Genomic DNA, 24,350 nt, shown 5'->3' with positions numbered 1-24,350 from the left:
TCATTATTATTGTGTTTTGGGGGGGGTCAGTTTTGGTTTCTCAGACCTGAGCCACACCATAGTTGGTACAAGGTGTTCAGGGTAGAGTACAAGGAACACACTGTGCTGTGTCAGAAGTCTGCCTGAAGTCTCTCATACCAGAGGGAAAGAAAGGCTGCCTTGGCTTCCCTGCTGTGGGAACAAAGGAGGCAGGCACCTCCAGCCCTTCAGAACTATGTCTGCAGAAACCTTCCCGAATGCTCAGGAGCCCTGCCAGCATCTGTATATAAGGTAACTGAGGCACTGCATGGCTCAGCCCTGCCAGCGTCTGTATATAAGGAAACTGAGGCACTGCATGCCTCAGCCTTGCCAGCGTCTGTGTACATAAGGTAACTGAGGCACTGCATGGCTCAGCCCTGCCAGCGTCTGTACAGAAGGGAACTGAGGCACTGCATGGCTCAGCCCTGCCAGTGTCTGTATATAAGGAAACTGAGGCACTGCATGGCTCAGCCCTGTCAGCATCTGTATATAAGGGAACTGAGGCACTGCATGGCTCAGCCCTGCCAGCATCTGTACAGAAGGGAACTGAGGCACTGCATGGCTCAGCCCTGCCAGCGTCTGTGTATAAGGGAACCGAGGCACTGCATGGCTCAGCCCTGTCAGCATCTGTATATAAGGTAACTGAGGTACTGCATGGCTCAGCCCTGCCAGCGTCTGTATATAAGGGAACTGAGGCACTGCAAAGCACTCATACTTCTTGCAAATTCTCCCTGGTGATGTTTAGCACTGTGTTTGGTTAGAATGCTACATCTACTATAATCAGGAAGGGGGACCTCTGCAGAATGAGGGTTCACTGAATACACAGGAAGCATCCACTTAACATCTCAGTACCAGAGCATCCCCACTCTCTTCCAGTCACAACTTCCAAGCTCGCTCTTTCTTTCTTTCTTTCTTTCTTTCTTTCTTTCTTTCTTTCTTTCTTTCTTTCTTTCTTTCTCTCTTTCTACTTTTCTGTTCTTTTCTTTTTCTTTCTTTTATCGTGTTGTTGTTTTGTTGGCTGCTGTGGGTGGGGCAGGGTCCTTCTTAAAGACAGAGTTCCTGGCTATCTAGAGTTGCAACCTATGTAGACCAGGCTAGCCTCACAGTGCCTCACAGCGCAGGCAATCCTCCTGCCTCAGCTTCTCAGGTGCTACAATTACAGGGATCTGTCATCCTATCCAGCTAAGGGGTTCTTTAGCAGGTAGATCAAATGTCATTTCTATAAACTTTGTGCGGTTTCTGGGTTTCCGGTTGTTGGGTGAGAGCCAACAATAATTTCATTATGCAGGTTTTTTTTTTATCATAATGAGATTCATTGCAATTTCATCAACAGCAAGGATTTCCAGAATCTCTAGGAGTGTTATTTATGACCTATGCAAGTCTGATGTTTCAAATAAATAAGGGAAGTGATTTGAATCACAAACAATAACAAACTGGCTGCCCTAGAGAAAGAAAATACACAAAAGTAGAGTTTCCTTTTAGTTCTAAGTGTTCTGTCATGGTGTGCATTAGAATTCACTTGTATCAGAAAAGCCAGCAGCCCTGCTCAGTCACATGAGCCCTGTGCAGGTCAGCAGAGGCCAGACAGCAGAACTAAGGAGCAAGACGGTACCAAAATCAGTGTCTTGTCGTGGCCATATAGGATAATGTCCCCATCTTCCCTGACAAAGTCTGTGGCTGGCATATACCATAAATAGGCCTGAAGCCACCTTCCTGCCACTCTTGGTCTGTAACTCTGTGCTTGGCCCTTTCCTCACGGCATGAAGTACTTTAGAGCACTAGATCAGTAAGTCACTTGAAGGCACAACATGAGCCTCACATGCACTAAGACAGAACCAGTTCTGGGATGTTAATATTTTTTAATTAATTATTTTGTTTACATGCCAAATGTTGCCCCCTTCTCAAATATTTTTACTTTTCAAGATAGAATCTTACTATGGAGCCCAGGCTGGCCTTGAACTGCAACCCCCCGTTTTACTTTATGAATACTGCTATTAAGTTATGAGCCACAATGCCCTGAATTAGTCATGTACAGATTTAATGTCTATGGCCATACCAAGTACATATCAGACAATAGATTTAATGAGTGGGATATCAGTTAAAGAAAGCACAGTCAAGCGTATATTTTGTCTCTGGCTCTCTTGAACTGTTGAGCATAGAACGGAAGTCCCATAAATGATAATGGAACCTGCTTATAGCAATGAGTCCTTCTCTGTAGCCAGCGTTTTCACATACTCTCCTACGCTGTCAATATCACTGTCAGGACCCTGATTCACTCCACTCTGGGTTGATCCATATGGACATTTTGAAGACAAAGGTGGCAATGATGGAGTGCTGATGACAGTTGAAACTGAGCCTACAATCTTCATAAACTCAAGTCGGTTTCTAAAGCAAAACTGGGAGGGGCTCTAAGTGAACCGAAAAGCATGCACAGAGCAAGCTTTATCAACTCCTCTACAGAGTGGAGGGAGGAACTCTCACAAGTTGGAACTTCCCCCAAAAAGGCTGTGACTCTCACACCCACATCAAAAACCATAGCTGGTTCTTCATCAAAGTGCTCTGGGGCTGGAGAGGAGGCAGTCAGGAGCACTTGCTGCTTTTGTAAAGGACAGGGGTTGGTTCCCAACACCCACATAATGGCTCACAATCATCTACATCTCTCGTTCCAGGGGCTCCAACCCCTCTTCTGGCTTCCTTGGATACCAGGCATGCACGTGGCATATGTACATGCATACAGGCAAAGCACTCATATACATAAAATAAAATAAATCTAAAAATTACAAACCAGGCATGGTAGTACACATATATGGCATGTGCTTATGACCTCAGATCCTGAGAAAGCTGTGGCCTGCCTCCAAAGTGTATGCCTGTTGGGTAATAATTTAGTACTCCTGGAGGGAGAGGGAAGTTCATGTGTCAGAAAGTAAACAAAACTTACAAGTCTGAGAAAGCTATAACTAGATTTCTATGCCCCCCTCCTTACACAAGTAATAACAGGTAAGAGTGGCTGGGAAGGGGAATCCACCTCTGTCCTGGGAATTGCTGCAGATTTTCCTCTCTGCATACTTCTTGTCTCCTGACCTATAAGAATAAGGAACAGAGAAGAGTGAGCAGAACAAGGATTTATTAACCAAAGAGAAAGAGAAAGCTCTGGATGGGTCACAGACACAGCAAGAGCTGGAAAAGTTCACCACCAACACCAAAAACTCCCTGACAGAGTTAGAACGAGAAAAACATTAGCTTTAAAGCCTCTCTCACAGCTCATGTCCATTGCCTGCATTTGCTCTTTGGATAGGGGCAGACAATATATTTAATACTGAAAGTGTAAAATGTAATGTGAAGCTATATGGCTTGCACTTTGAATGCCTATTCTAACGCTATATAAATTCATTAAGTTGCATAGACTTGGTGTCTGCTTAATTTTGTTGAGCAGTCTTTTTGTTTATTTGTAAGTTCTCTTATAATAAAATTTATTTTAAAAGAGAAAGTGATTGCCATTGAAGAGAGTAGGTCTAGGGATTTTTAATAAGATCAGGAAGGTTCTAACTGGCTAGTTGTGTGTATGCAAAATAGGTGAAAAAAGAGACAAATCAGAGGAAAATTCACCAAACTGAGAAAGGTTCTCAATTAAGTCCTCATCTCAGTCCTCTCTTCTCCTTTGAGAGGTGCCTCATGGCTATGGGGATGGGAGGGTAAAATGAGGAAGTGGAGTACACCGAGAGCTTCCACCTTCTATTTCTGGCCACTGATGCCCATCACAGCCTGGAGCCTTTCCTACCTCTATCAGAGCACAGTATTTGTGTGACGGCACTGGGGTAGGTTTCTTTTTGTTGTTGTTGTTGTTTGTTTTGTTTTTAATGATGCAACTATCTTTGAGTGATTCTGGCTCCTGGAAGTAGTTCCTCATTCATGCTCTGTGAGGAAGTCCAATAAACTCACTGCTTTACCAAGTGCAGCTTCGAATCCTTCCTTGAGCCTGTTGGTGTGAGTAGATGTTTGTTCTCTGGGGAAAAGCCTCACAACCGCACAACAGGGTTGTGTTAGTTTTCTCTTTATTGCAAACAAAACAAAACAAAAACCTGCAAAGCAACTTAAGGAAGAAAGGATTTGCTTTGGCTTACAGTTCCAGGGTAGAGCCCATAGTGGTGAGAAGTTGTGTCTACTGGAGGTAGATGGCACACTGCATCTCTAGTCAGGAAGTACAAAGAGATGGATGAGACACCAGCTTTCATTCAGCTCATAAACTGGAGCTGCCTGTGCTCAACTAACAATCTAAATAAATATAGACATTCCTGGAGGGTACCCTAGAAAATCGCTCACAGGCATACCCAGAGATTGGTCATGTAGGTAAGTCTGGATTCTTTGGGTTGACAATCAAAATTGACCGTGACATGAACCCTCTTCAAAAGACAAACGCATAGCTGCCCATAACCTTACCTCTCAGAAGTGGAAGCAGGAATGTAAGGCCAGTCTTGCTATAGCACACAGTGAGTTCTAGCTCAGCTGAAGCCACATGAAACTTAGTCTCAAACTAACACACATACATACACAAACACATACACACATGAAACACACACACAAGAAGCACACACATACACCAACACACACACACACACAGACACACACACACACACACATACACACAGACTCCGGGGAGCTAGGATGGGCCTTTGTGCTTCTTTTTAAGTTCCATGGGTGGGTCTCATCTGCAAGTTAAGAGGGGCCACTAAGTCTTTGGTTGGACCTAGAAGATCTAAAATAGGAGTCTGTGACCGTAGCTCAGTGTCAGAGTGTCTGCCTAGCAAGCATTGAGCACTGGTTTAGCCCCCAGCACCCTCACCCATCACATGCATGCACACATGCACCCTGCACATGTGCACACACATACACAGATGAATAAGCTAGAGGAGCTGGAGAGAAGGCTCCACCGTTAAGGGCATGCACTGTTCTAGGAAAGGACCCATGTTCAGTCGCCAGCACCTACATCAGGTGGTTCATAACCATCGGTGCCTCCAGTTCCAAGGCTGTTGCACTCATGCACACAGGCACTCTAATAGACACATAATCAAAAATAAATGGCTTTTAAAAGAACGAATCAGAAAAGAAAAAAAAAGTCTAGCTAGAGGACTCTTCCAGTCAACTTAAAAAGAAGTGAACGGCAGAAGTAGATGGGTAGACCGCACCTGCAAGTTCAGCGTTTGGGAGGCTGGAGCGGGAGAAACTCCCAGGGATTCTATAACTCCTCTCCCAGGGCCAGTTTGCTCTTTTTCTCTCTTGGTCAAGTAATCATTAAAAAATGCACTCATTGGTGTTTTAATAATGTCTCCCACTCAGGCTCCAAACTCCCAGTGACAGCGTGTTCAAAACTTGTAGCAGCAACAAGGAGCAGTGATACTCCACCCCCTTCCCGTGCATGCTCGATTAGCTCATGGTTCAAATGCAGTCTTAAAGGCCAGTGCAGGCACCCCATAAGGGGACAAAGAGTAGGAGTATAATCATCAGACCTGAGGGTTCAAGCTGGGCCACCTGGAGAGTCTGAAAAAAACATAGTTAACTCTCTTCAGAAAAGTCCCTTACCATTCAGCATGTGCTTTCAGGGGACTCTATACCAGAATTAACTTTTGAATTAACTTAATTGAATAAATAATAGTCCCATTCCTTAATATGCGGTAAACAGAAAGTCGTAAGACCTCAAGAATCGAACAGTCCAGTAGTCAGAACAAAACAGTGGCCAGAAATCAACGCATGCGTGGATACTTACAAGCACTATGAAGAACGGAGCACTCTAGAAGCCAGTGGCAGAGATTTTTGTACAGGTTGAATTGAGGAGGGAGCTTAGAGACTTGTGCTTTGAGAGGCAACAGTTTTAAATAGACTGGTGTGGTGGATTGATCCGGGTGAGCCTACCACGCATAGCAGGCCAGTTAAGTAAGTTAATCAAGAATCTAAGATTAATATGACAATGGGCTATGCTGCTTAGGGGTCAGTGCAGTGACAAAAGTTGGGGTCGGGGTGGGGGTGCTACTGAAATGCTGAGTAGTGTTTTATGACGACTCTCTCTCTCTCTCTCTCTCTCTCTCTCTCTCTCTCTCTCTCTCTCTCTCTCTCTCTCTCTCTTTCACACACACACACACACACACACACGGGAAATGAGCAAGTTGGCTGTAGGGGAGCGGCCTTGAAGTCCTCGGTCCATTATCAGGGTCAAAGTTAGCCCTGTGTCTGTCCAGTAAGATGAAAGAAAACCACGGGAGGGCAGCGGGTGGCGGAGAACTACGCTGGGCTAGTGGGCCTGAAAATGAATTTTAGCTGCGGTGGCAAAGCCCTAGGTGTGTGGACAGAAGGAAGCCGGTAAGAAGGTTACAACAGGTCAGGAATAAATAACCAGCAGGCGGAGGATCCCGGATTCCGTCCTGCCTTTTGTTGGGTGAGGAGCGCCAGGCAAACGCGTCCACCTTGTCTTAGGAAGGAGGCGATTGGACCGTCCGCCCGCAGCCGCAGCCCCGGGTGACGGTGAGGGATCAGGGGAGGGCGGGGGGGTGGGGTGTGGGGAGGAGGTACAAGCCGGGACCTCGGGACTCCGCGGTACACCCGAAGCCCCGGGACGGGGACTCCGGAGTAAGTCGGGGACGGGCCGCGCTGCGGCGGGAGGGGGCGGGCGGGCAGATCCCACCCCTTCCTGAAGGAAGCGCCCTCCCCACCGCGACTGCCACCGCCGCCGCCGCCGCTGCCGCCGCAGGTCACGGCCCGCGAGCCGCCACCGCCGCCCGGAGCAGGTAGGCTCGGCGCCCTCCTCCGCCCCTGGCCCCGGATGCCCGGCTCGCCCCGTTCCCGACCCCGCGGGGACCCCACCCGGGGCGCGGCGGTGCCTCCCCAGCCCCGAGCCCGAGGCGGGCGGTGCGGCTCCGCGGCGCGCCCGTCCCGCTCCCCGCCGTCGCAGTGTTGCCAGCGGCCCCCGCCGCGCCCGGTGACAGGTGTCCCACCGCCGCGGGTGGGGTCCGGGGAGGAGCGGCGGAGCCGAGTCCGCCGGCCCCGGGCACTAACTTGCAGTGACCTGCGCGCAGCCCCGCGCCCACCCTGATGGGCGCGCATTCCTGAGAAGGATCCGGGATTTCGGGCTGAACCCGGGGGGAAGGGGTGCGGGGGCGGTACAGGTCGCGGTGCACGAGGCGCTCTGGTTATCCACGGTCATAATAATTTTCAAAAGTCGGCATCCTTGGGTTCCGGAGAGAGCCTTCGCTGAGTGGTTTCCCCCCCCCGCCTTAAATGAATCTAAGAGGGAATAAGGGGTTTCCCAGTTGAAATTCATGTTCCTCCCGCCCCACCCCCAACCCTAATTCATCCCTCTCTGTCCACCCCTAACCCCATGGCACTTTATTATACCCTAAGCACTTTGCTGGTCTTTTGGTTTTTCCGACCAGGTCTTTCAGGGCTGAGCCAGGGTGGCGATTGCCAATGTGAGAACAGAGCCCAAGTGAATGAAGCCAGCCAACCCCCCTTGGGCGGTCCCAGGCTGACCTCCTACATACATGGTCCTGATAGGGAACCGAAATGCACTGATGTGTTAAAAAGCAAGACAGAATAAAGCACTTAGATCTATTACAGTAACACAACCGAAAGGGCAATATTAGTTTCTGCTTCTTCAATTCTCTGCTTGAATTGAAGACAGATTTTAATAATGCACGACTGTAACTACATTCTGGGCTGCAGTTAATAAAAAGGGTAGGCGAATGTGAATATATGAAGTTCATGATAGCAGTTAGTAAGTTGACCCACGTAAAATGTCCCATTTTGAGGGTAGACCGTTAGGTGCATATACATAATAAATGCAAAGTGAATAATTTTACAGTCTCAACTTGCATCAGATACCTAACTTTTTCTTATACACATCCTGGAGAGAACCCTGCTTCCAAAGTAACCATAGCTGTGCATGAGCTCTCTCTCCCACTCTCTGCCTCCCTCCCTCCTTCTCCCTCTCCCTCTGCTCCCCTCCCCCTCCCTCTCTGTCTCTCTCCCTCCCTCGCCCACCCCACTACTGACCAACCTGAGACAAGGTCTCTCTTATGTAGTTCTGGTTGTCCTGGAACTTGCTGTATAGCCCAGGCTGGCCTGGAACTCACAGAGATCCACCTGCCTCTGCCTCTGAGTACTGGGATTAAAGGCGTGCACACCAACTGTCATCTCTTAATGAACTAGAAGTGTGAATTTAATTTTCTTGGCATAAGCATGGGAATTTTAATGGTTTGCCCTTGATGTACAAATTACTTAAATGTTTTTGCAAGCCTCCCAAGTTGGAAGCTGACAAACTGGTTGTAGTAAAAGGGCAAGGGAGATTTGGTAGCATTAGTAATAATTGACAGTTGTTATGACACTGGTCAAACATGAACGGTTTGGGAAAAAAAATGTGTGCTTATTGTGATCTGCAGGTTAGCTGAATAAAGTCTGTTTGGTTTATTTAAATTTACATTATAATATCTTGACAGCGATTTCTTAATCCGTGTTTCTTGTCCAGTGCTTTGTGAGGGAGGTAGATCACTTTAGAGGGTCATCGTTTTTTCATGAGTATAGCAATGCTGTCTGTTGGCCTTTGTTACAGCCTGCTGTCACCTTGCTCACAGTCATCTTGCAGGACTTCTGTGTTCAGTTGCACGCTTTTGGCTGTCGAGAGCAAAGGCACTGTATCTCGGTTTCCCTATGGCCAGCACCTCTGTGGTCCATAGCCAGATGAGCAGGCAATCTGGAGCCCCAAGGGAGGGAACAGTAGCTGGCCCCACGGTCTTAGTCCTATGCATCACTGTAATCTGGCCCTCCGGGATCATTTCAAGGGCCAATTAAGCCAAAGGATACAGAGAAGATAAGGTTTTATCTGCCAGTCTTCATCTTCTGGAAGGAGCCTGTAGTGTCAGACTCAGGACTCAGCAGTAACAAGGTTAGCCTTGCCAGGCCCAGGAGCCTATTGTTACTGTGCCACTATGCATGTTGGGTATGTATGCGTGTGGTGTACACATGTGTGCACATGCATGCGTGTGTGGAGGCCTGAGGTCAGCACTGCACGTCTTTCCTGCATCTCTCTCCACCTTTATTTTTTAAGTTCTCAGCGAACTTGGAACTCCTTGATTCAGTCAGGTTGGCCAGGCCAAGGAGTTTCAAGAGGTCTTCCTGCCTCCCTTCCTACCAAAGGCTGGGATTATAGGCACCCAACACCATGCTCAGCATTGAACATGGGTAATAGAGGGTCCAAACTCGGGTCCTAACGTCTACATGCCAAGCACTTTATAGGCTGAGCCTCGCCCAGAGTGGAAAGTCTTAATGAGAGGGATTTCAGACTGGGCAGTTGGAATGATGGGAGATAATAAAAAGCTTTGGTACTCACTGACACACCCAGACCCATGTTGTTCTGAATCAAGCCAGATCTAGCAGGTTAGGTAAGGAATGGAGGGAGCTCTTCTACCAAATAAGAAATAAACAGTTTTCATACACACACACACACACATACTCTGGTAGCTCAGTACTACCAAGTATCACTTTCTACAATAATGGGACTGGTCTATAAATCTGCCTTATATAATAACCATAAATGTTAACATGAGGCTGTTGAAAAGTGGCCAGTACAATTGTGGAACAGATTTTAAATTTTGTATAACTTTAATTAACTTAAATTGCCGCACAGAGATAGTGGCTACCTCATTGGGTGGTGCACCTCTGAATTCCCACCACTCATTTCTGATAGGGATACATTTGATGGCAATTATCCCTTAATTAAGACAAAGTAGAAGTTTGCCTATTATACTGCCAGGAATTAAGATTTAACTCAGGAATCGTGTTTTATAAAAGAGCACATGCGTTTATGCTAGAGTTCTTGTCTACTCTAAACACAGTTGGCTTTTTACCTTTCTGTCTCTGCCACTCACAAACATAGTCATCGGTCCAAGTTGTTGGGCAGCGTGTTTGGGTGGGCGCTCACAAAGGAGCATTATGTGCTCTTGTGTTCAATGTAGCTCATCAGTCATCCTAAGCTGACTTCTGCACTTGGTAAGTTTTCAAGCCAAAGAGGAGATCTTTAGAGAAAGGGAGGAGGGCTTATGGCAGTGCCTGCCTGTATCCTTCTTCTCACACTGAGTTGCCTCTGAGACAGCTAAGGGCTGAAGTCTGCTCTACATCCCTTTGTGTCCCTTTCTTTCTCTGGAGCTTCAGTCTAGACACCCGGCCCCCTCCATTGCTCCACACCGCCCGTAGGGTTTACCACACTCACTTAAACACCGCCTACTATCCTTTTTCGTGAAGTGGAATTTGAGTAAGCTTCTACTGGATAGCTTCCATTTTTAAATTAACTTGCTTTGGTTAAAACCGTTATTGCGTTTCGGGGGACAGCGCACTTTTAATTAGATTTTACAAGATATTGCCTCTCACCTTTCTTGAATGAGTGACCCTCACCCAGCCCAGAAACCTAAGATCCTCTCCGCAGGGAGAACTGAAGTTTCTAGAGGTTCCCAGGCTCTGGGAAGTCACTACCCTTCAGTCAGTTATTTAGAAATTATTGAGTATGTTGAGATATATTAGAGTTAGGTTAAAACAGCCCTGAGGTATTTGTGCCTTGAAAGTATTAACAGTCTAGACAGGCCACTTTCTCATGATTATCCCATTAAGTGATGGGGATGCTTAAATAAATTTAATGAATGCTCCACATAATTCCAGTACCCTCTAAAATAAAGTAACATGTCTATTTAGCTTTAATTACAAAAAAAAAAAAAAAACATTGTTAGTGTTTTTATATATCACAGTGTTTTTCAAACTGCTTGCCTTGGATCTTAAAGTCAATTTATAGATGAGGGTCATCCTCATCTATAACAGAACCATAAAACTGTCTGTGCATCGTCCTCGATGAAAGTTTTTGTTCCCTCAATGTATAATAATGACTAGGCCACAAGGAAGCGGACAGAAGCGATCTGAGTGCTGGCGACATGGGACCTCTGGGTTTTAATCTTTTCTGCACAGCCTAGTTCATCTGTGCACCACAGTGTACGTGTGTTCATTGCCTGCAGTCATTGCGGTGTTTGTGTGTGTCCTGGTTCAAATTGGAAGTCCTACCTGCAAAAGGTCCCCTGGGGACCCCTCTGAGAAACACTGATGGAAGACATATGTAGTCTCTAGCAGTAACTAGTGCTTAACAATTACTCCACACCAAGTGCCCCATGTGAGTTATCCTGGTTTTCCCTTGATGGGGGAGTTCTGTTTCCCCATAATACCTACATCTATCTTATTTGGTAGAGAAAGCAATCAGTCTGGAGACACCGCAAGTTCAATCACCCTATGCCCCATATTCAATAGTCACACACACCCATGGGCATATGCAGACCAGTGGCACTCGTAGACACGACGCACCAATGCCCTTGTGCACATGTAAGCTAACAGCAGTGATTTTCTGTATGAAACTGAGCCTGAAGGTGAGAGGGGAGTTGTAGGCTGCAGAGAGCTCGCTGCCAGCCAGTGCTCTCTTCGTGAGGTTGATGCTCTTCCTTTGTGAGGTTGATGCCCTTCATGAAGCAGCCTGGTACCTGAACCCACATCCTGGAGGTTGACTGCAGTCACATCCCCAGAATTGTTTCCTTTCCTGCCTACACGGCCTAACTTCTGCATCCCGGTTTGCAGCGAGCAAATGAGAAACACTCTATCCCCAAGTCTTCATCTCTAACTGCCCCCTGCCCCCTGCTGCGTACAATTCACCTGTGTGTGTCTTACCTGTGAACGCCTCTTCACATTTCCTAATACAGAGAACGGAGGCTAGCCCAGTGGTAGAGGCTTACCTAGTGTTAGCGAGGCCCTGCATTTACCCCTAGCACCACATCTGGGAAAAAAAAAAAAAAACATTGTTTAATATAAATAAGCACAAGTGAAAGTCAGTGTCTTAGGAGGTCTTAAAGTCAAAACTGGAAAGCCTTCTCCCCACGCCCCTACTGTAATCTAGAAGCAGACTCCAGTTTTCCTTAAAGACCAGGCTAAGTGCAAGTGATCACTTATTCGGAGACCTTGCTGGGTAGGAGAGGCCTAAGCATGCTGTCATGTTAAATTTCCTTCTATTAAAAGTCCAGAGCTGCGTGTAACATACTAAAAAATCCATAAAATATTCAGACTCTGTTCAAGGCTCCAGAATTGTCTGTCTCTGTGGGCAGTGATAGACTTTGCCTATGGAATAGAAAGAGGCTTGAAGAAATGTCTTTGAACAAAAACACTGAAAGCTGTGTAGACAATGCCTAAGGAATAATCATGCTTAACTATGGCAGTAGAGGAAATAAGCCTGTTGTTGAAATGGCATTGTCTCACACTGAAGCGTTCATAATGAGTGATCTTGATAACCAACTGACTGTAGATATAAATTTCTCCAAACAGAGCTTGGAAATACAGCCTCCTTTTCAGTAAACATGTGGGAGACCAAGCTGTCTCTGCAACCCCTCATTGAATATTATTTTTAAGAAGCTTTTTGTATGTTTTTCAAAAAGTCTCATCATAGCATAATCTGAGTACATGTACATGTATGTGGATATGCATATATACATATATATGTATGTATGTGTATATATATTATTCATATCTCTACACTACATCCTGACTGCAGTTTCCTCTCCATCCACACCTCCCAGTTCCTTCAGCATCTCCCCTTTCCCCAGATCCACTCCTCATAGATTTCCCTTGAACTCTTTATATATCAATATGAAAGATAACCCAGAATTCTAGACCCTCTTTTTATATGCTGAAATTACAAGCACATGGCAAAATTAAATATTTTAATTAGATTTGTTCTGTTTTTTTTTTCATACCTTTGTTGAGTTAACTGACAAGGAAATGTTTTAGAAGGCATTACTTGGAAGTTCTAAAACATAAGTTAAAACTGGCTTTCTATAGCTACAACGGGTGTTAGACTCTGTCGAGCCTGTACTTGTCAATAAGAGTCTTCAAACTGTGTTCCTCTGCCAGCTCCTAAGTGAGTTAAATAGTACAGAAGTGGTGACCATTGGGCCAGAGAGATGACTTTGCAGTTTAGAGCACTTGCTGCTCTTGCAGAGGACCAGGGTTTGATTCCCAGCACCCATGTGGAAGCTCACTACCATCTGTAACTCCAGTTGGGTTCTGATACCCTCTCTGACCTCTGTGCAAGGCAGGCACAAGCACGGGGTACACGTGGACAAAACACTTACACGTAGGAAATGAAGAAGCAAAATGGGGATATCACTGTAAACCAGGGTAAGCGGAAGTATTGGTTTCCTGTGAGTTTAGGAGCATTTGTCTATTAAAATGGGGCTCTGTGACGCAGCTCTCTTAGGGTTTCTAGAAGGAGTGTATCTTAAAACGTCTAGGCCCAGTTTCGCCAAGTGATTTAGCCGGAAACACAAAGCCTTATATGAGTGTGTTCCCACATGCCCTCCATGCCAAAACTCTAGCACTGTGCTATCCTTGTCAATGGCAGCACAGTGGCTGCAAGGATCATATTTATATCCTTGTAACTTTAGCGGCTAATGCAATTGGTCTTTTAAAAGGCGATTATCTTCCCTGTGACATTTTGATTGGTATTTCTCCCTTTTAATTTCAGCTTATATGTAGCATAAAAATTGATTTACATGGAGAGGAATGGGTTGCCATTTCACACCGTAATTTTGATTGTATATCTAGGCTTGTAGAACTAAAGAGAAAATTTCTCCATTAACTGGATTGCAGAGCAGACCCAGTTATGATCCAATAGGGGCAAGTTGTGATTTTTTTTTTTAAAGATCAAGCCATTTAAACCAAGCCAGTGTCTGCTTACAAAGCCATAAACAGAGTCCAGAAATGTGGCTTCTCATTAGCTATAGTGGCATTTGAAGATGACCCCTGGTTCAGAATAACTGTTTGTGGGAGAATGTGGGATGTATGATTGTGTGTGCATGCAAGCATGTGTGTACACACAAGTGTGTGTGCATGCAAGTGTGTGTTTGCATGCAAGCATATAAAACCCAGAGGCCAATGTGAAGTCTCTTCTTCAACTGTGCTTCAGTTTCATTTTTTGAGACAGGGTCACTCACCTTTAGATTATTAGTCCTACTAGGCAGTAGGCTGTAGACATCCTGTCATATCTACTCTTCCAGCCCTGAAGTTACAGATCTGCATGCCTGGCTTTTACATGGCTGTGGAGGGTCTGAACTCAAGTCCTAACTGACCAAGCTGTTGTCCCATTCCCTCTGGAGAACTCCTTCTGTTCCCTCTGCATAATTCTTTCTCTCCCTATTCCCTTCTTTTTATTAATAATGTGGATTTTTAACCCTTTTTAACACATGGAAAATTGAAGAGAATTGTTTTAGATGGTGATGGTTTCCCAGTAGGGTGTCTAAAAGCTAGACAAAGCCTTATGGATGTCACATGACTTATTTCTTGGACTATAGTCACCACAGAAGGAGGTGGCTTCTTTACACTTCCAGACCCTGGCTATTTTACATGAGTTCTTGTCATAGTGCTGGCCAGGCTGTCTTAGCATGACTCCCAGCTTAAACCTCAAGAGTCTCTTCAGCTTCAGTCCCTGGCTCCATGTTTCCCTCCCCCCACCCCCTTACTAAATCATTGTCTCCCTGGGCTTAGAAGTTATATTATGCAAGTTAGTTTTACCTTAGGGCATTTGACTATCTAATGACAAAGGCCAGCAGTAACACTACAAAGTTTTACTGCATATAACCACTCTTCTGCATTGTCTGAACCGCTTATTTATGGTCAAAGAGTTGGATAGCTGGCTTAATGAATATTTGGCCCCCCAAATTAATGATATCTACTACTAGGCCTGTTGTGGGCTAGATCTTTAATTTTGACTAATTTAAATTTTACCAGCTTTATGTGGTGCAGCATCCTTCCGCCGAATGGTCCAGAGAGACAGGGATGGGTAGATGGTGAACTGATAAAATTCTTGAAGAGTTGCTACCTTGGACAGCGCCACCCACATGAGGCCCTGCAGACAACCCAAGAGGTTCCTAGCCTGTTTGCATGGTAAAGTCATCTGAGGAGTTAACAATCAAGTTGCACCTCAAACAGTTAAATCGGAATCACGTGTGTGTGGCATTACAGACACCACACTTTAAAAAAAAAAAAACTCTCCTGTGATTCCATCAAGTTTGGCTGGTTAGGCGGCATCGGGTCTCATGTGATTCCATCAAGTCTGGCTGTTTAGGCGGCATTGGGTAGTCAAGGAAGCCTGTATGCCTTAGTGTTCCCTCAGGGCATCAGAGTGTGCCTTGGGCCAATGGCCAGAAATGAGCACAGGGAGGCCAGTGGAGCCCATCTTATCCTAAATCAGGAAGGCTCTGACAAATCTATGGTGTTAGATCTAGGCCATTTTCCTATCGGGTTGCCGTAGCAACAAGAGCTCACTTACCCCATAGTGTCCAAGTACCAATTTGATTTGCTCAAATTGGGAGTGGGAAATTGTGGGAGCTGAGGGTGTGGAGGACACCAGGAGAACAAGCCCCATGATCCACTTAGCAGGGTTCACAGCAGCTCAAAGAAACTGAAGCAGCCGTCACGGAGCCTGCCTGGATCTGTGCTAGGTCCTCTGTATATATGTTATAGTTGCCAGCTTGGTGTTTTTGTGGGATTCCAAACAGTGGAAATGGGAGTGTCTCTGCTTTGCCTGCTCTTGGGACCCCACTCCCTGCCATGGGTTGACTTGCCCAGCCCTCATATGAAGATTTGTACCTAGTCTTATTGCATCTTTTTTATGCCATATTTGGTTGATATCCCTGGGAGGCCTCTCTTTTCTAAAGGAAAACAGAGAAGGAGTAAATCTAAGAGGAGAGATGTAGGCATTGGGGGGGAGGCGGACTAGAAGGAATGCAGGGAAGGGAAACTTTGTTCAGGATGTTTGAGAGAAAAATAGACAGAAAAAAACTTGCTTCAATAATTAAAAAAAACCACAGATTCATGTTTAAAGTTAAAAAAAATAAGAGAGAAAGTTGGTCTAAAACTAACCAACACAATTGGCCCTTTGTTAGCTTGACACAAGCTAGACTCTAGTTGCTAGAGTCATTTAGGAAGAGGGACTCTCAATTGAGAAAATCACTTTATAAGACTGACCCATAGACAAGTCTGTAGGGCACTTCCATCATTAATGATTGATGTGGGAGAGCCAGCTCACTGTGGGCAGTGCCATCCCTGGGTAGGCGGCCCTGAGCGAGCCATGAGGAGTAAGGCACTCAGCAGTATCCACCCGGGATCCCGCTTCCTGTCCTGCCTCCAGGTCTCTGTCCTGAGCTCCTGCCCTGATGGCGTGGCCTCAGAGATGAAGTAAACCTTTTCTTCCCCAAGCAGCTTTGCTCATGGGTTTATCACAGGATAAAATTCTATGACAACTTCTCCTCCAGGCTACTCCAGAGCCAGAACCTCTTCTCTCCTGACATCCATGTCTCTCGTGTGGCCTTGAACCTCTTTCTTCTTTATGAACACCTCTCCACTAGTCACAAATTTGTAGATTTTGTCCATCCAAAGATTTTTTTTTCCGTCATTAATCAGATAGATCTCTACAATGGAGTACTCTATTGTCATTGAAATACTGGTAGTGTATATATATATATATACCTCAAGTGAACGCAGTAACACAAAATAACTGAAAAAAGTGAGTTCCTTTACAAGTTTTTATTTATTTATTTATTTATTTATTTATTTAAAATTTTGTATTAAATCTATTTATTTTGGGCTGGGGGCCTGGGGGTGCACACCATGGGGCTTGTAGAAATTAGAAGACAACTTGAAGAGTCTCATCTTCCAGCTGTGGGTCCTGGGAATCAGACTCAGGTCATCAGCTTGGCATCGAGCACCTAACCTGATGAGCCATCTCACCAGCCCTATTTACTTAATTTTTAATTGTAGCATAAAAAAATACACATAAATCTTACCATCTAAGTCACTTTAAAATCTACAACCCAATTGTGTTAGGATTATCACCATTATTATGTATCCTGTTTCCAGAACTCTTTGTTTTGCAAAGTTGAAAAGCTAAACTGATTGAACAACTTATCTCTTCCAGTCATTTTGTCTGTGTGTCTGTGTGTCTCTCTTACTGTCTCTCTCTGTCTCTGTTTCTCTCTGTTTCTCTCTCTGTCTCTGTCTGTCTCTCTGTCTCTCTGTCTGTCTGTCTGTCTCTCTCTCTCTCTCTCTCTCTCTCTCTCTCTCTCTCTCTCTCTCTCTCTCTCTCTGCTTTCCTCTAGTGTAAGTTTGCAGCCTTAGCCACTTCACCATGCCAATGACCTTTCCCTTTCATTGAAAACATGTTAATATATGCGGAGCCCCTTCTGGCTTGGAACTCCAAGTCTTCCTACCTCAGCCTCCCTAGCACCGGAATGAAAAAGTGTGTACATCTCACTCCACTTGTGAGTGGTGTGTTGCACTTTTGTGATGTCTTAAAGTACAGCATGTGAGAGAACCTCCACCTCTTTAAAACTGAGAAATGCTGCAATGTATAAATATACCACATTTTAAAGGAAATGATTTCAGCTTTGAAGAAAAGTAATGCTTGTTAGTATATGCAGGTATATCACACACACACATACACAGAAAGAGAGAGAGAGAGACAGAGACAGACAGAGACAAACAGAGACAGAGAGACAGGGACAGAGAGACAGGGACAGAGAGTCTAAATGGAATTTTAAAATAGTAATATAGAACAAAGGCTGTTATTGTTTTTGTTATGAGAAACGTGTCTAGATATCTGTACTTTTAAATACATGAGACTTTATCCAATCCAGTGTATACACATTTCTTCACTATCAACCCATAGCCGGACTACAAGATTAAGAGCCAGAACGTGGAGAGCATGTATGTATTCCGTGGGAATCAGTGACTGTAGACAGTGATTTGCGGTTTACTGCAGGCTCTTTGCTGACTTAGTCTGATTTGTCCTGTCATTCACCTTTCTGTGACAATTTAACATATCTCTCAAATACTAAGATTTCATTAAATTTAAGACATATTGAAATATAATTCCGCTGCCAGAGTATACTGAACATGTATCATTAAATGCCCTTTCTCCCTCTTCCTCTGTCCTATTCTCTCATAGTGGCTAACGAATCAGGGGTAGATTATCTCAGAGCTGTGTAGACATATGGGAGAAGGAAACATGTCCTCCTCTAGGAAAGCACCTCAGTCCACAGCCATGGGGCCACGAGGGCTAATGGCAACATGAGCTTGCTCCAAGTGAGGGCTAGCTGTGCAGGCAAACTTTATACAGAGAAAGAACTAGAAGCTTGCAACTCACACTTATTAATTTCTTAGTGTGTGTGAGCACAAAGCTAGGTAAATTATGTGACTACATGCACATGCAAATATGTGAGGTAGGTTCATTAATTTAGTCTTCAAAAATAAATGAATTGGAATGTCCTGTGATGATATAAACCACCTAAAGTCAGACAGCTAAAATTCAAGGCACCCTGTCTCCTGGAAGACAAGATGTTAACAATATAATAGATATTCAATATTGCTACAAGATGGGTTTTAAGTGGTCTCAGCAGAAACAGTGGTATGTGAAGTGTTGTGTGTGCTAATTAGCTTCATGTAGCCTCTCCTCAGTGTACACACATATTAAATCATCAAGAGGAAGTAAGTATGTGCAATTTTTACTTGGCAGTTAGACAGTGGACAACAAGGAAAACAGCTCATCTTTATGTCAACATAAAAATATAGTTTAGGGCTGGGGAAATGGCTCAGTGGCCAAAGGCCACCAAACCCAATGATCTGAGAGAACCAACTCCCAAAAGTCATCCTCTGACCTCCACATGCACATCCTGATATGCACACGCTCACACACACACACACAAAACACTCACACACATGCATGCACACATGCATGCACACGATAAATTAGATAAATGAATCTATAATATATGTTCAGCGTCGTGTGTCAATTAGAAAGCTTCAGCGGCATTTCTCTTAAATGACTCTAACGCTGTGCAAATGCTTGCCTTTCCCTGGTGGAAGTGAGGTGGAAGGAGGGATAAGGAATAAACTCAACAATGGCAGCAATAGTGTATGAAGGGAAGCCTCCTCCCTCTTGTGATGCTAATTAAAATAACAGGTGAGGACACTGCAGGGCTTAGTTATGAATCTCCTAATAGAACTGACTTTCAAGATTATTAAGTAGGTTTAAAAAGATTTTAAGCGTGGCTTAGTTGGAGATTTCCTGTGTAGGTTTGTCTTGAGACTGGTACTCCAGATGAGTGATGGAGACATCAATTCCAGACTCACCTCCCTGAGATCTTCTCTTCATTGACTTTTCTGAGTCCCGCCTCCTGTGGCCTTACTTACATATGTTCTTACCACACATAGGCCCAGATAGTGGAGGAGGGGGCTACTGTTATGCGTTAATTATATATATATTGCTGTAGGATTCTGAGACATTTACATTCCTGTGCCTTATCTAACCCTTTTATGAATACTCATTAACTTCTGTAGTATTCTAGTTCATTCTCTGGTCTCCCTGTTTTTGTTATTATCTCTGTGTGTCTTTATTTGTATCTCTTGCTAGAACAATGTTAGTAAACACAGTAGTATTAATTGACTCTAGTTTTGCTTATGGCGAAAGCTCTCTCCTAATACCAAAGAATAATATTGGCGAATAGAGAGGGAGGAAGGGGGATCCCCAAACCCAGCTGCCACTGGCTTCCCTAGATGTTCCTTATTTAAATGTTTTATTTTATTAAATGTCTTTCCACATCCATGAACCTCAGCTTTGACACACGAGTGCTTTATGTCAATAATATCTCTATATTTCTCATGATAAACTCTTTTAGGTCAGGAGGAGGTTAGGAGACTAAATCTAGCTATGTTGCCAGGCTGGCTTTGAACTTCTGAACCCTGATAATCCTCCTGCCTTAGCCTCCTGAACATTTGGACAAGAGGCATGCATATTTTAGTGTCTGGTTGACATACCGTGTTATATCCAATTTGTAAAATTTCCCCATGTTGCTCATATGAGCAGTAAACATGTATATTACATGCAGTTACCTTTAGGGGTCACATTGTACATATTCTTTTATGTCCTGAATTTTATGTCTATATACTGTAAGTATCTTTAGATAGGTTATTCTTCAAGACATAGTTTAATGGTTGCATAATATACTACGGGTTCCTTATAACTAATCCTTACAGTTTTTAAATGTTTAGATTACATTTTTGCTTATTTACTGTGTCAGAGAATGAGAGGACAGCTTGCAGAAGTCACCTATCTCCTTCCACCAGAGTGGAACTCAGGTCATCAGACCTAGCAGAAAACACCTTTATCCACTAAGCCATCTTGTCGACCCCTTGAGCCCTTGAGCCCTGTTGTTGTTGTTTTTTTTTTTAACAGCTTCAAGTTTTTCCTGAGTGTTCACTGTCACAACAATGCAGGTGTGCGTTCACACATGTATAAACTTTCCACCTACCCCTTTTATTAGTTTCCAGAGGCCTCTGTGAATTGCCACACACAGGGTAACTTGAAACATCTGGGGGGGGGCTTATTCTCACAACACTGGAACCAGATATTCAGATTTAAGTCGCTGTCCCCTCAAGGGCTCATGCTCCCTCTAAAGATTCCAGGAAGCCGTCTGCCTTGCCTCTGCCAGCTTCTGCCCTCCCTGGCATGTGGCACCGTCACTGCTGTCTGTGGCTGTCCTCTGTGTGCCTGTGTCCTTTCCACTCTTCATAAGGACGACAACCATACACTGTAAAGCCATGGTGACTTCAAGATTGTCAACACCTGCCTCTGCAAAGGCGCTGCTTTCAAGTAGTCCTGTTCATGAGAACTAGGGGTTAAGACATGGACTTATCTTCTTGGTGGTTGTGAGATTCAGCACTACTATAAATTTGTATCGGAGGACAGATTTCTCATGCCTCTTGATCCCATTAGCTGCTTATTTCCAAAGGCTAGACCAGAGGCTGTCCTTAGTCATCAGTGGTATAGATTGCCCCTCTTACCTACAGTAAATATCTACTTTAAGATATCTATTTCTTGCATTAAATATCTATTTTAAGATGATCTTTACCTCTTGGACAGAACAGGGAGGTGCAAGGAATGAAAACTCCTGTGGGCGACTGCAGACGTTTGTTTCTTTTCCTGTGAACCTTGGCATCTCTTTGTCCCTTGCCCTGGTGTGGTGGTTGTTCCCTTGTCACACTGCCACACCTCCACTGCTCCCTCTCATGCTGTTTATAACAATTCTCACAGATTACCACTTACTTTTTAATGTTTCCAAAAGTCTAGTCTATGTGGTCAAAACCATCAGTATCCACTTGTAATGTCTTCCCAGGTTTTAAATCTAAGAAAATACTTTCTACGGGGCTCGAGAGATAGCTCACTGATTAAGAACACTTGTTGCTCTTGCCCAGGACTCAGGTTCGGTTCCTAACACCCACAGTGGCTGACTACCATCTGAAACTCCAGTTCCGAAGGCTCCATTACCCTCCTGACCTTCATGAGCACCATGAACGCACAATGCGCGTACATATCTGCAGGCAAAACACTCGTGCACATAAAAACACAATAAATCTCAAAAAGAGAAAGAGAAGAAATGTCTCCTTAGCCAGCACCTCTCTAAGCATGTCACCAAATTTCCCGGCCAGGTTATAGTTTTAAGTTTTAAATCATTCTCTTGCATTAGCTCCTGTTCTCTTTGTCACAATCAAATGCCCGATAAGAAGCAGATTAAAGGCGGGAGTTTATTTGGCTTCAGTTCACAAATACCATCACCCATCGTGGCAGGGAAGGCCAGTGGTAGGAGCTTGGGGGGGGGGGGCGGGGGATGGTCGCTTTGCATCCACAGTCAGAACATGAGGGAGATGGACACTCATGTGCAGCACCTTTCTGCCTTTTATTTAGTCTGGGACTCCATGCTACGGAATCATGATGCACACTTACAGTTGGGTTTTCTCATCCAGTCTACCTAATCGAGAAAGTTCCTCAGGCATCCCCATGGTGGTTATACATCCCATCAACTGGACAACCACCTTATTCCAAAAATTGCTGTATTCCTCACTGATTCCTTTAAAACAACTATTTTCAGTGACAGGTGATTTTTGCCTTCCCTGCCTTAGGGACATTCAGCGGTATCAGTAGGTACTTCTGTTGTTATAGCTGGATGGGAATACAATAAAGACCAACAGATAAGGAGGGAGTGTGGCTAAAATCCTTACAATGCACAGATCAGCCCTCCACGCGGAGGAGCTAGCCAGCACAGTGTCAGCAGCGGCTGTACTGAGAAACACTGTTGTAGCCTTTACTGTAGGTTGGGTCTATTTCATCTTAGAACATTTTAAATACATAAAAGCCCACTCCTCAGCCCTTTGGCACCCGCTACAAAGCAGCCCATTTGAGAAGCAACCCAGGTCCGGATTGGTGCCTGCATCTCTTAGGTTGAACTGAAATCCCTAGCAGACGTCTCTAAGTTTCTCATCTGAGGGGCACGCTTCCTGACTTGGAGTTGTGAAGCCCCTGCTTACTCTGGCTTGCATCCTCCCTCTGAGATTGCTTCTCTGCCTTACGGCTTCAGACTGGTCAACCCAAACCCTCTCAGTTTGTTGGGCAGAAGTGCAGCAGTGTCCTGGTGACGGTGGGACCGGCACAAGGCATTTTAACTGCTGCAGCTGAACAGAGGAGTTTGTCTCGAGGCCATGTTTTCTGTGCTGTTGCGTTGTTGCTTTCTGTGCAGGACAACATTGTTTTTATTGCCAAAGTTTATGATATGCTTTCTATTTAACATGTGTGAGGGCAGCCCCCCATCCCCACACCACCTGAGTGAAGAAGGCTGTGCTAGCTTAACTCTTAAGCGTTGCATAGTAGGTGTGCTGCGTTGAGACAAATTGTTGCTTTTTGTTTTTGTTTTGTTTTGTTTTGTTTTTTTCCTTTCAGGATTTTGTGGGTTTTTGTTGTTGTTGTTGTTGTTTGGACAATCATTGCTTTGTAGCCCAGGGTTGGCTTCCAACACATTTTTCTGCCTCAGCCACCCCACTGCAGTGACTATAGGGACTTACTGTCACACCTGCCCCAAGACACACTTTTGGAAACATTCCTTCCATTTCTTCTCATTGCCTAAGTTGGGATGAGGCCCGGCATTTGCACTGTGAGACGCATGAGCTGTGGCTGGGAGCAGCACTTGCTGGACCCCCATTAGAAAGATGCTCCTCTGAAGCCCAGCTCCTCACTGCCCCTCCCTTTATCTGATTATCCAGTCCTTCAGCAAAGTTGGCCTTCCATATGATACATCCTGTATGTGGGAAACAGATTCATTTTTTTTCTATTACACCTTGTAATTGTTATTGTCGATATACAGGATAACCATTGATTCTTAAGTGTTTGTTTTGTGTCAAACTTATTTATCCAGCTCTCTTGTCAAATTGAGTAGCTTTTTAGTTAAACCTATGGATGCGAGATGAAGGTATAGCTGATGGAAGTCCTTCACCTGGAACAAGTAATTTTAACTTCTTTTCGGTATTGCACCTACTATTTCCATATGATGTGAGTTAGGAGTGGTGCTGCCCATTAATTTTAGACCATTTGTCCCAGTCTGCTTTTTCAGGGTGAGGAGCCAAGCTCACTAGATAGCCCTCTAAGGCCTGGAGCTCATGTGGACCAGTTTAAACCAGACTGGCCTTAAACTCACAGAAATCTGCCTGCTTCTGCCTAAGTGCTGGGACTGAACGTATGCCCCGCCATGCCTGCTAGTCCACGTATTCTCCATGCTGTTTCTGTCACTAGGATGTGTGTGGAGGGGCACAGGGCCACTTTTACAGGTCTCATTAATGAAATAAATTTAAAATAGACAGAGGCTGGAACTCTAGGATAGTTTATAGGAGTCAGAGAGAAGAAAGGAGCAAGGCAGGCAGGCTGGGGGAGGGGAGGAAAGAGGAAGAAAGAGGAGGGAGGAGAAAGTTTGTTTATAAGAGAATACAGATAAGAGATAAACCCTGAGGGGCCGGATGGGTCCATCGGTGGGGGCGGGTGAGGGTGGAACCAGGGCCTTGGTTCCTTGTAGTTTTTATTTGACAGGTACAGAACTGCTCTCCTCCAGGGGTGAGAGCAGATTAGGAGATTCTTATCCCAGAATCATTAGATTCTGCCTGAGTCAGCTGGGGAGCTCTGGGGAGCTTGGAACTTAAGATGCATCTAACACCGGAAGGAAAAGCAGCTGACCGCACTCACTATTGTCAGTTCTGCTCTGAGCCGCCTCTGTAAGGCCCACATCAGCCCATCTTCCACTGTAAGGCCTCCATATCAGCCCATCTTCCACTGTAAGGCCCCCGTATCAGCCCATCTTCCACTGTAAGGCCCCCGTATCAGCCCATCTTCCACTGTA

At 44.9% G+C, this 24,350-nt stretch overlaps 1 protein-coding gene across 10 annotated transcripts in view; it reads left to right on the top strand.

Moving 5' to 3' along the window:
* Positions 1 to 5,817: 5,817 nt before the first annotated feature.
* The window catches only part of Tmem150c (transmembrane protein 150C), a 79,384-nt gene continuing 60,851 nt past the window's right edge, over positions 5,818 to 24,350 (top strand). The window contains exons 1-2 of one of the 10 annotated variants that reach the window (XM_031336927.1): positions 5,818 to 5,946; positions 6,407 to 6,531. Coding sequence is in view for 1 of the 10 variants with exons in the window: in XM_031336926.1 (XP_031192786.1) it covers positions 6,317 to 6,369 (53 nt within the window). In the remaining 9 variants the exon portion in view is untranslated. Of the gene's footprint in view, positions 5,947 to 6,122; positions 6,370 to 6,406; positions 6,532 to 6,564; positions 6,637 to 6,670; positions 6,795 to 24,350 lie in introns of those variants that run through there. The other 9 variants (XM_031336929.1, XM_031336928.1, XM_031336926.1 and 6 more) reach the window with 9 other exon arrangements.

The sequence above is a fragment of the Mastomys coucha genome, unplaced genomic scaffold (genome assembly GCF_008632895.1).
Source record: "Mastomys coucha isolate ucsf_1 unplaced genomic scaffold, UCSF_Mcou_1 pScaffold22, whole genome shotgun sequence".
NCBI lineage: Eukaryota > Metazoa > Chordata > Mammalia > Rodentia > Muridae > Mastomys > Mastomys coucha.
This window is presented reverse-complemented; position numbering and strand designations above follow the sequence as displayed.